General features: G+C 39.3%; 1 protein-coding gene across 5 annotated transcripts in view; it reads right to left on the bottom strand.

Moving 5' to 3' along the window:
• Positions 1–12,915, bottom strand: part of EWSR1 (EWS RNA-binding protein 1) — a 29,932-nt gene that overhangs the window by 16,291 nt on the left and 726 nt on the right. For 4 of the 5 annotated variants that reach the window (XM_006890479.1, XM_006890480.1, XM_006890482.1 and 1 more), the window contains exons 2-5: positions 8,506–8,542; positions 8,324–8,375; positions 6,398–6,521; positions 691–877 (exon numbers count right to left, since the gene is read on the bottom strand). In XM_006890479.1, the coding sequence (XP_006890541.1) occupies positions 691–877; positions 6,398–6,521; positions 8,324–8,375; positions 8,506–8,542 (400 nt within the window). Of the gene's footprint in view, positions 1–690; positions 878–5,969; positions 5,988–6,397; positions 6,522–8,323; positions 8,376–8,505; positions 8,543–12,915 lie in introns of all 5 variants that reach the window. The other variant, XM_006890478.1, reaches the window with a different exon arrangement.

Raw genomic sequence — 12,915 nt, 5'->3', positions numbered from 1 at the left:
AGAGACAGTGCGATTGGCACAGGACAGAGCGGAGTTTAGGGCTGTTGTACATAGGGTCGCTATGAGTCACAAGCGACTCGACGGCACATAACAACAACAAACAGTATGAACTTTCCTCTTTTCTCCCCAAAATAGAAAGCTGTTACTCTTTACCAAGGGCAATTACACCAAAGATAAAAGAAAAATTCTACCAGTTGTTCTCTTATAATTTTTTTTTAAATTTTATTATTTTTGTGTGCGTGTACCGTCAAATCAGATCTGACTGGTACAGGAGGAGATTGCCCCTCCTTCCCCGGCAGAGCATTTGGTGGATTCGAACCGTGCGCCTCTGGGATTGTAGTTGCAGCTCCTTGCCACTAGGCCACCAGAGCTCCCCTGTTCTCTTATAAATTAAACCACACACTCAATTTCCTTCTGGGCCCACAAGAGTAAAATGTCACCAACTTGAAATCACTCACCTACACAGTGTCATTTCAATTTGTCCTTTGCATGGATGGCATAGTATCTTGATTAAATAATCTTTGCAGTGTTATTCTAGCCCATTAAAACTGCTAAAACAGTCAACAACCAAGGGTGAGGATTTAACCATCAAACAAGCACAAGTCATGGAATTTCTAAGCGCACAGCTGCTCTTTCTTCAAACTGGAAATTGCTGCTTTTAGAGGTCGGAGCAAGTGAGTGTGGCATTACCTTGCAGGTGCGGTGGCTGCTGGTTGTTGCCCATACGTTGGATAGGCAGGCTGAGTACCATATGCAGACTGAGCCGCATAGGAGGCCTGGGTGGTGGTCACTGTAGCAGTGGTGGTATCGTAAGCACCAGTGCCGTACCCCTGGACAGGCTGGCTGTAGGCCTGGGGGGCAGCTGGAGTACTATAACCTGAAAAAAAGGACAGGGAGACGTATGTGAGGCTTCTGGTCTACCCAGACATCCACCTAGACAATCATCAACAGAACAATTCAGAAAGTATCTATGTTTAACCAAGCCTTTAGTTAAAGATTACTCTGCAGGAAAAGCAAAAACAAGATAGTATTTAACACCTGAGTTCTCTGGAAGTACCTAATTTTTAGTTAAGCACTCCCTCCCTGATTTGTTTTTAAAACCACACCCAACAGAAAGGAGGTTGGAAAAGCATGGTTCCTCCATATGCTAGAGCTGATGTAGACAAGGAGACTAATTCTCTCCTCCTAGACACTTTTACAAGGGATGACGCCTGCGTTTGCTGCTAATCCTGTACTAGTTTTGCTAGCAGACCATAAGAAACGTCTTGAATATATGTATGACAACGATCTGGAGTAAAGGGTGCTGGTGGGCTTGGGGGAGAAGGAAATGTGCAATGTTGATTTTTTTTTTTAAAATTATTTAACAACAATCAAAGGAATAACGTTATCTGCAAAAGGGGGGGGGGAGAAGAAGCTTTAGCACTAAATGCTAGAATTTGGGGTAGCATTTGACTTCAGTCAAAAGTTCCTTCAAGGGGAGCTCTGGTGGCCTAGTGGCAAGAAGCTGCAACTACAATCCTACAGGTGCATGGTTCGAATCCACCAGATGCTCTGCTGGGGAAGGAGGGGCAATCTTCTCCTGTACCAGTCAGATCTGATTTGATGGTACATGCACACAAAAATAATAAAATAAAATAAAATAAATTAAAAAAAAAAGTTCCTTCAGTTACAAGCACCATATCACAGACTGTTCATGTTTAATTTGCAAATAACCAAGGCCATTCATATCACTGCTAAAGATCGAAACAGCACATAAATAATAAGAACACTAGAAATTATATTTGCTTAAATATAACTAGTATAGGTTATGTATTTTAAGTAATATTGTTATTACTCTCAAATAAATCCATAAAAAGATAAATGCTTCTTATGCAATCAAACTGTTTGAGATTTTAGTTGGCCATCAAGTTATCCAGCTCCACTCCTATCAACTATCACAGATAAAAAGGCCTTTCTCCTGCTCACCAACATTGGAGGTAGACCCCAGAAGCCTCCCTCTCCCAGGTGTGCTGAAGACCAAGCTCAGTTCTCTCAACTTCATACCTTTCATCATAAAATTAATGTTCACAGGCCTTAGAGAATCAGGGTAAAATCTGTGCTCAAGTGTCTACCTGCTGGGATCTGGCCTTAGCGTACAAAAAAAAAATCCTTATGTCTACAGCTCTTAACTTGAGCCCCATAAAACTAAGCTCTCCTGTTGCTGGGCTCTTTTCCTCCTATTGTGAATGGTCAATGAACATGAGTCAGTCATGTGATTTTTAATAAAAATGTCAGTATTTATAGCCATCAAAGAAAAAAGACAAACTACATTAAACTAAAAACTAGTTTCAGTATTTATTAAATAAAATCCAAGGTCTTAAATTTTTAAATACCCTAACTAAATACACAACTACTACCTGAAAACAAACCACTTCTCCCTCTTCAGTCTTTTGGTCATTTTTTTTTTTTTGAGCATGAAGTATATATTTTCGTCTCCATCCTAAGCATTTTAGGGAAATTCTAAATTTAATTGGATATAAAGACTTATTTCCTTCTGATGAAACATAAACGGCCTTGAGCAAAGGTTTGAGTTGGCATGTTCATGTTTTCTATTTCTTCAAATTTTTTATTTACCAGGAGTGACTGAAATAAAAAATATAATTGAGTCCGATTATCATCATCAAGCTGGCATGTTCTTGAGTCCTATAAGGTCAATCCTATAAAGCCCTTGTTTCCTTTAACTGAATCTTCATGAAAAGTCCTACAGGTTGTTTTCTCTACACAATGACAGACCATCTACAAGATTTACAAGAGCAATTAAAAATAAACTGTAATGAGGGTAGTAACTCATGTCCATAAAGCTGATGGTGACAGTTAAGAGCTACCAACAGTGACAAACATTTGATGAATTCATGATCTTGAAGTCTGCAACACCCACACAATCAGCCAGGCAGAATGAATAAAAAGCAACAGAGTAAGATGATTCAATGACAACAAAAGAGACAATACATCTACTGTGTGCTAATGATTTTAAGGGGGAGGAAAAAAGAAACCTATAAGGCTGACCACAATTTAACCTTGAAGCAGGAAGCAAGAGTGGCATTCACTTCTTGAAAACATGCCCCTGGAAACTCTATGAACTGATAGATGTTGATAGTTGTAGAGGGGCTTCCAGCCTTTTGTTCATAGGGTCGCTATGAGTTGTGCTCAACTTGAAGACAATCAACAAATTAAAAGGTAAAATTCCAACCCATTTGAAAAAAGATCTTTCTTTTGAAGCGTTACTTTCTATACAGAGTAACATTTTCATCCTTCTAAGAACTATCCAGTGACTTTTTATATAAAGGTAGCTTGGAGAGAGCAGAAGGGGGAAAGCAGTATGTGTGCTCCAGTATCCATTCACTGTTTCAGCCTCAGTTTGCTCCATTATGGTTCCTATCCCCTAAATGATGTTGTGAAGGCTAATGGTGCTACAAAGAGTCTGCTAAAAACTATAAAGTCTACCCTACCTAAACTCAGTATCATCAAATGCCTTCTGACTCCCAAGCAACCTTGGATTCTGTCTATAGTATCTCCAAGGCTTATTTGTAAGTGTGAATAACACACTGATTTCTCCATTAGAATCTCTCATATACTTCAGGGTCTACAAATACAATGTCAGTCAAGAACTCTGAGAATATCACAGTTCTGGAGCACTTAAACATTTTTTTTGCTTCTCCTGTAAATTACTACATCCTTATAAAATCAACTATGGTAGAGAGAAGTTTACAGTAAGAGTAGATTACATTATTAGTTCTTAGACTTGCAAGATCTTTCAAGTTCATCTCACAATTATGCTACCAATCCAAATATAATCTTTCCATTGTACCAAATTAAAACAGAAGTTTAGATTCTATTAAAAATCTTCATCAGTTTGAAAAAAAAAATCTTCATCAGTTTGATAGCTTAGAGTATATAATCAATCTCTGTTAGCTAAAAAGTCTTAAATTTTGAAACTGTCTTAATAAAATCTGCAACCCCAATCAATCAATACTCTGTGATCATTACTCAAGTTTTGAAGAGCAAATACAACTAGAATCAAGAAAGGGAGGCTTAATTCTTCCTGGTTTTCTACCAGGAACAGAATTTTCCATCTTTTCAAACATCTTAGAAATGCATACAGATCTTTTCAAAAATTTTACAACCAGGAATGATTCCTTGAGGATCAGGAAGTTATCAATCAAAGATGGCACCTCAGCTTCCCAGTAAGATAGGAGCCCAACTTAGCTGGCACTTAACTCAAACTCATGAACCTAATCTTTCAGTATTTCTCCCACTTTGAGGAATATTATTAACAAATATATTTAAATTAACCTATCCTAATTACTTGCTATGCATCAGAAAGCTGGAGACAATGACTAGGGATGACAGAGGAGAATTGATGTCATTGAGCTATGGTGCTGGAGAACAGTACTGAATATCCCATGGAGTGTTAGGAGAACAAATAAGCTAGTCCCAGAGAGGGTGAAGCCAGGCAGCTCCTTGGAGGCAAGGATTTTGAAGCTACGTCTGACATACTTTGGACATGTTGTAAGGAGGGACCAGTCCTTGGAGAGGGACATCATGCTTGGGAGGGTGGAGGGACAGCATAGGAGAGGAAGACCCTCTATGAGATGGACTAATTCAGTGACTGGGGTAATGGGAGTAGGTGTGCTGGACACAGTAAGATCGGCACAAGATAGAGCAGGGTTTAGGGCTGTTGTACACAGGGTTACTATGAGTTGCAGGCAACTCGATGACACATAATAATAACAACAATAACATGAATAACAACACAGCAATAATCCTAATTTAAAGGCACATTTAAGATGAACCCAAGATCTTCATTACTGAAAGCAAAACAGATTTGAAACAATTACTGCTACTGCTAGTATAACAAAAATCCTCACAAGTGGACAACAAGCAGATTATGACAAATGGACAAAAAGACTGAAGAATCACTATCTTCATTCTACTTAGATCTGCAATCAATGCTATAGAAACAGCAGTCAAAAAAAAAAAAAAATCAAAACACGTTTGGCACCAGGTAAATCACTGCAAAAGACATTCTCTACAGTGAAAATCCAAGTGTCACTTTGAAAATTAAGGTGCACCTGATCTAAGGCTGCAGTATTTTCAAATGCCTTGTATGCAAGGGAAAACTGGACAATGAATAAGGAAGACCAAAGAACTGATGCCATGAATTCAATGTTAATGAATGAACGAGTATTAAATAAGATGCTTATGATTCAGTATTTTCTCCAGAACAGTCTATTAGTATTCCTCAAAAATAACAAGAACTTGCTTTGCCATTCAAATCTAGGACATTGTTACTCAATGAGGGAAGTGAGACAGTTCTCCTTCTAAAGACTGATTACTACATAAAACCTCAAGAACTGAAACCAGTTTGAAAGTAAAGGTTTGATATCATTAAGACTTCTTTTGGATTCGAGTATTCTTTATTAGGGGTAGGGGTGGGAGAAAAAGCTGTATTATTTTCCACAAACTCGACTCTCAACCCCAGGAACAGGATAAAATAGGTTCTAATTCTTACACACATCATGGATAAAAAGAATTCTTAATAGAAAAATCAAATGTGTCTGGGCTGGTAATCAACAAACATGATACATGCAGGACAGCAGTATGCTTCTCTAACTAAATCTAATCATGCAATCTATCCTTCAGGGATCAGGAAAATTGGCTGGGCACCAATCACTGAAAATACCTTTAGGAAGGTAACAAAGATGTTCAGGGCTTGACACAATGTAACATCAAATAAAACCTCTCCCAAAATGACACAAAGTAAAGGACACAGATCAGTGAACAGCATCTAAAGCAATTTTCCAATAGCACCTTGTGTGGGATGTTAGAAAATCTGGAGTTAACAAATGAAAACACCTACAGGGTTAACATTACAGGGTTAGACAAGATGGAAAGCATTTCCCATGCAAGAATGAGCAGGATAGTCAAACCTGTATTGGTCCCTTCTACTGTAGAAAGCACAAAACAAAAAGTAGAGGGTATACTATCAGATGAAGCAGAGAGATGTAGAAACCAGTTTGATTTTTAAGCAGTTCTGTTTAAGAAAGCTTTCTTTACCCAGTATTAGCATAATTTTTCTTATAGTCTTCTGTCTTATTAAATGAGATTATCCACACACTGTAATGAAACAAGTGAGGGAGACATTCTTTTCTTCCTTGAAATTTACCCCACCCATGTTTTATCAGAGATCTTTAAGAAAAAACATAAAGGAAAAGGGGATAGTTATATATCTTATCCTCAAAATAGAAAAGCCCCAGTATGGTATGGACCAGAATACATATACAAGAGCATAAATAACAAGCTCCTTATCAAGTGCCCTGGCCATGTGACCCGCTAGGCTCTCCAAGGCAGAACTTACCAGTAGGAGGCTGTCCATAAGAAGTTGCATAGGCAGTCTGCCCATAGGTTGCAGTGGTCTGAGCCTGAGTATAGCTGACATCAGTGGGCTGTCCATAGGTTCCGTAACTTTGTTGCCCATATGCCTGCTCCAAAGAAAAGGAAAGCAAGAACTTCATACATGAACCTTGTATGCAATAAAATGGACTAGCTTGTTTCCAAGTGTCTAAAATAGAGCCGGTAAAAATACTGCTTTCTGAGAAAAAAACCCTTTTTAAGAAATGGACAAATGATCACAGTATTATAAGTGCTTATCTGTCCCTATGCAATTCACTCATTTTAGTTATAACTACAAAACAATGTCCTGTGAAAATTAGTCATAATCTTAGTTAAGATATAAGAGATTAAGCAGGCACTCTCAAGGATGGAGCAAGAAAGGCAAAGGTGTTTAAACTTACTGTAGCTCTCAGTATTTAGAAACAAATATTAGCAAGGCAAAGTGAACAAAGAAAAAGAAGACAAAGATGGGGTTAATCTGAATCAATTTTGGAAACCAGTGCTTCACTGTGGCACAGGACTTAATCAAGGACTAATGGATTATGTGAATTTCTGGTGTCCAGAATTCTGAGACCAGAACTAGATAACGCTGGGCTACTATCGTACTGAAATGGATCACAATATAACAGAATCTTTTAGAAAAAGGGAATCAAAGAGTGGAAGGAATTGGAAAGAATGAGTGGGAATGGGAAACACAATGAGGAAGGGGGAAGAGTGCTGTTTCAATGTGGGGATTTGCTCTATAACATCATTCAAATAATAAAAAAGCTAAAACCAAACCCAAACATCAGTTTGGCCCAATCAGTAAACAGTATCTGTCTTGGGCAAGATGCTTTTTTTTAGAAACTATACGACCTCAAACTCACAATAGCAATTCAAAAGATTTTAGGGACAACTTAGGGGGCAGCAAGTTTGTTACTGGCAAGCTACGGAAAAAAGCATAAGAATAAGCTTCACAACACAAAGAATGTAACCCCTCTATGTGAACTGCACCTGTGGGCTAGGTTCTGGAGTGTAATCTCAACAACAAAAACATATTCTCAAAAATGAATAAAACACCACTTCAAAGAAAACAAACGAGAACCACGTCTGTTCTCTTAAGGCTAGCACATCAAGTACACCTTCTTTTGAAGTTGGATATCAATAATCTGCAAAACCAGGCAAGGCATGAGCTGTTCTTTCAGGTATTAGCATAATCATAGTCTAAGTTTCTCTGAATGACCAGTTATGTAAGATGTATCAGATATATCACATTCTGGCAGTCCTAGAATAGGTTTCCATGCCAGAGCTATTAGTATCCATTTAATGTCACAGACCATTTCAGAATTCGAGGTGATCTTGAGAACATTGGAGGTTAATTCTAGGATCTGTTGGCTCAGGGTTTTTAACATAGACTTGTGTACTGGAAAGAACTCGGGAATCCTGCACCTAGGCAGCCATGGCTTTTAAACTGACCCAGTCACTTACAGTGTGACCGTGACCACCAGCAAACGACACAATCTCTATGCACTGCAATTTTCTCATTGGAAAAAATGTCACATCATCTTAACCTGCAGCACTGCTGTGATGGTTACAAAAGGGAAAATAAACTGAAATGTGAAATATACAGAAAATAGCAAGCATGGAGCAAGACATTGAAACGGTAAATACAAAAATATATGGGTTAACTCTATTCCCAATTTCAGGATGCTTTCACTCTTGACTACATGATTAAAGACCCTTGTACCTCCACTATGAAAATTTAAATACTGGTCATTTTATGATTATAAGGTCATTACTATTTCTTTTTTTGGGGGGGGGAACGTGGATGGACACATGGACTTGTGCCAATTAGCATGCCGGAAACATTTTGCCTGGAGACACAGCTATATAGAATGATCTTAAAGCTTACCTGGGTGGTCTGTGCATATCCTTGAGTGGGCTGGGCAGTGTAGGCACTGTAGCTGTAAAAGAAATGCAAGAACTGAGTATAGACTACTCAAATTCTATTACTAGATCGCCCACATTTATACAAGGCTCCATACTCTAAAAACATTAACCAAGCACAAATACAGTCATAAAAGACTGACTTACCCCTGCTGGGCTGCAGCTTGGCTGTAAGTACTGTAATCTAGAAAGAAAACAAATGGGGGGGGAAAAGAAAGATGAGAGGGGGGAAAAAAGGAAAGGAATTCAGAATGCAGAAGACCTCAAGTTAACCTATGGGCTAACACAGATGTACCTCTCTTTATAACAAATCAAAGAAGTCTAGGCCTACTGAACTCATAATCTTTAAGTCTGGATCCAGCTAATGAGGTCATATCAGTGGATTTGGCAGAAATGACTGCAAACTTCCTTCAATCTTGGGCTGTCATTTAAAATATAAGACCCACAAACAGGATAAAATAAGTAAATCTACCTTCATATAAACATGTTTACCAGGAGCCCTATCTGCCTCGGCAAAAATTAGTTTTTCTATCATTCCGTCATTGCAGGCAACTCAATAACAGGACCACCTTTAAGTCAATTCTGAGTGTGACCCAGAAGGAAAGCGTAGAAACGCCCCATTTCCAAATCCTTACAGAAGTACACTGCCACATCTTTCTCCAAGAGAGTGACTAGAAGCCAGCTGTTCAACTAGCTTTTAACCCTGTGACACCAAGATAACTATAAAACAAAATGCCATCCCAACAGTTTTAAAAGTTGTCCTGTACAAAGCCATTGCCACAGAATCAATTCTAATAGCTACAGAAACGACCTACTTCCAGTAGAACTGCCTTCAGCACTGCCAAGGTTATAAATCTTTAGAGAAGCAGACTCCTTTCTTCCAAAGAGCTGTCAGTGGGTTCAAACTGTCACTTGGTCTGCAGCCAAGCACTAGAAGCAATGCACCACCAGCACTCCTACATTGTTTAACACCCCAAATACAAGATACTAAATGTGTGATTTAAGACACAACTGTGGAAACTAGTAAAGAAAAGGAAGTACTTAATCTTCTGAATAACCAAGTTTTCACTTTTTAAATATGTGATGTGGTTTAAATAAAAATGAAAACAAAATCCCACAAATTTTCTTCCCTTCTCTAAGAAAACCTTTCTACAATGCTCCATTTCACTGAAAATTCACAACTCATGTCAAAAGGGACTAAATTCTGGTCCAGAATTCTATAAGTGGAAATATATCACAATTTTAGTTTTCATATTACTATGGAAATAAGCTTACACGAATACAATTTAAAAAAAACACCTAGCAATTATTTATAAAAAATTTGTTAAATTCTTTTCTCTTCTACAAGAAGATATATTAAGAAATATAATATTGAAAATAAATATTAGGACAGAGAAAAGGGTTCCCTTCCCACCTTAAGAGAGTAGACTCTCTTCTACACAGTGGTTTTCTTTTAAAATTTTTCGGGCGAGGGTTGGGAGGGGAGGAAAGCGCAACAATGAATGAATGGCAATCCAAAGTCTCTGTAAATTTTCACTGAAATTAATAATAAATTTTAAAAAAAAAAGGAGAAAAAGTTTTCCACTCAAAGCCAGCCTCAAATGCTATGATAGCATTTTGCTGAAGCAGAACAAATCATTCGAGAAGCTGGACTTTATAAAGAATAATGTGGCATTTGGATAGGAGGAAGACTCATCAACAATCTGAATTATACAGATGACACAACCTTCCTTAAAGACCGTAGCCTTCAATACCGATCACAGCTCATGATCATGAAAGCAAAAATCCTCACCACTAGGCCAAGAGGAGCGTCACATATCGACGGGGAAGACTGAAACAGTTAACAATTTCATCTTACTTGGAATCACAATCTCAAAAACCCTGCAGCCAAGAAACCAGGTATCACATTTGGAAAATCTGCTCTCAAAGAGTAAAGTGTTGCTGATCCACATAGTCGTTTTATTTGCTATGCACCTGAACGTTGGACAAAGAGTAAGGACAAAAAAAACAAAGTGAAGCCTTTGAGTTGCGGTGCTGTGGAACAGTACCACATATCCCATGGACTGCCAAAAAAAAACAAAAAAAAAACCCAGACAAATCTGTCTTGGAGTAAGTGTGTCAGGGTGCTGCTCCTTGGATGCAAGGATGGGGAAGTTGTCTCTGGATGTGTTGTTATGAGAGGTTAGCCCATGTTGGGAAAGGTCGATGTGGGAGAGGAAGACCCTCAAAACAAGATGGACTGGCACGGTGACTATAGTAACAAGAAGTTCAAGTGGTGACTATAACAGTGAGTTCAAGTATATGGGAAATGATGACACAGATACGTTATTCACAGGGTCTTAGGAATACTAACAATATCAACGAGAACAAACTGGCTTCACTTTCTATCTATCTCTTCATGTCTTATTTGGTCACTTTTGCATCTCCTTTAACTCAAAACTCTAAGCCATCAACATAAAAAACTGCCCAAAGGCTATCTATAATGAGTGTACTGTTGGACATGTAAAAAGAAATGCAAGTAATTTCTTCCATGTGACAGTCACACAAAATAAAACAAACCAATGAAGCATCTCACTATTTCATTCTACATTCATTCTGCTGACTTTTCCGTGAGAAATTATTCTAAACCAATGACATGTAAGTTCAGCATTTACAAGACGATTTTTTTCACAGGAGCAGTTGCGTAAAACTTAAAACTGGCAAAGCTGAGAGGGAACTGATGATTTCAGATCGGCATGCTCCATACTCACTAAGTCCTAAGAGAAGCAAACAAGCCTGCTTCATGAGAATTAACCTCTTCTCTATCTGGAGCACAAACATCACAATGTACTTCACCCCCTCCCCAACCCAATGGAAACTGAGTTGATTCTTATTTATGGGGAACTTTGTTTTTATTATTATGTGGAACTTTCATTGATTCCTGAGGCTGCAAATCTTTAAGAGAGAAAACTGCCCATCTTTCTCCTGCACAGTGGCTGGTGGATTTGAACCAATGGCCTTTCAATTAGCAATCCAACATACAAAGCAACTATGTCACTAGGGATCCTTATGAAGGCAAACATTACCTGACCTTGAACAGAATCGTTAACACTCAGACTATTTGGCAACCAGCTGATTTTGTTTAAAATCTTAAATGTGCAGCTAAAACCACCAAAAATAAGGTACAGGATAAGAGGAAGGGTACCACTGATGCAGGGCCCTAGAGCACTGACTTTTATATCTTGATCTGGGAGTTTGTAATTTTTTGTATCTGGGCATATGCTTTAGGATCGTTTCTATATAAAGTATAAAAAGGGGGAAGAACATCTAGTATTACTCAATACAAAAGCTCCTAGAATCTGATTTTGCTATAACAATTAGCCTAACACCTTCATCTAATTTTCCAGGAAAAGAAACTAAGGTTCAGTTCAGTTACATGACCTCTTCCCCCTCCAGACCCACCAGCACAGACTGACATTACACTTTCATTAAACCACAGCCGCAATAGTTATCACAGTATGTAATGGATAATAACTAACAGCAAAGTTGACTGGGACATGGCTAAATCAACATTTGGATGCACACATCTGCCTCCTAAGGCTAAAATTACAACACTCAAACCCTGCAAGGAACAAGAAGTGGAAGGTGGAAAGGGCACCTGGCTGTGGTATTTCTGCAGCCCTCTCCTGCTAGGTGTATGCAGCTATAAATCAAGGGGGGGGGGGAGGAGAGCGTCAGACGCCAGTCTTCAAGGTGCTGGATTTTGGACTCTAAAAACTCTAGGAGATCTGGTGGTGTAGCATGTAGGAAGTTATCACTGCCGGTTCAAATCCACCAGCAACTACAGGGAGGTTAAAAAAAAACCACACACACACACAAAAAAAACCAACCCCCAAAAAACAACAAAAACCATAAACAATCTCCTCCCGTGCAATTTACAGCCTCGGAAAACCTGCTGGAAGAGTCAGCTATGAGTCGTTCTGACTCGATGGCAATGAGTTTAAACCAAAACTCGGTAAGATCCATTGTTGCTTCTGTCTCCCCCCCCCACCACCACCACCTAAAAACACACCTCGACCTCCCAAATGCCCTCCCCTGCTACCAGGGGCAGGAGGCTGCAAATAATTACAACCCTTGGCAAACACTGTGCGGCCGGGACCCCCTTAAACACATCGCCGAGTTCCCACACTGGCTCCTTCCAAAGCTCCTGGTGCCTGTGGCAACCGATGACAATAAGCACGCCTGTCGCCCCAACGCGCGCGAGTAAAATGTCTGAGTCGATGGCTTCAAGAGGAATCCCAACGCCAGCTCGGGGCCTTTTGTTCCTCTTAGTCCAAAGGGGCCCCAAATTTCTTAGGGGAGGGTGTCTGGCCTTGTGACCCAGGCTGGTCTTATTACACAACGGTTCCCCCTTGGCGCTGGCGGAAAAAAGGGCCACCTGATCGCTTATTGGGGAAGGAGACAGGGAATCAGACACGGTCGTGGGGGGTAAAACCGTGTAGCCAGGGTGTGTCGCGGATTGGAGGAAAAGGCAGCTTTCTGTTCACCACCCAGCACGACACAAGCTGGGCTTCCGAT

Source organism: Elephantulus edwardii, unplaced genomic scaffold (assembly GCF_000299155.1).
Source record: "Elephantulus edwardii isolate Elephantulus edwardi_28Jun2011 unplaced genomic scaffold, EleEdw1.0 scaffold00089, whole genome shotgun sequence".
NCBI classification, from domain to species: Eukaryota; Metazoa; Chordata; class Mammalia; order Macroscelidea; family Macroscelididae; genus Elephantulus; species Elephantulus edwardii.
Note: the sequence above shows the minus strand (reverse complement) of the source record. Positions and strands in the feature narration are given on the sequence as shown.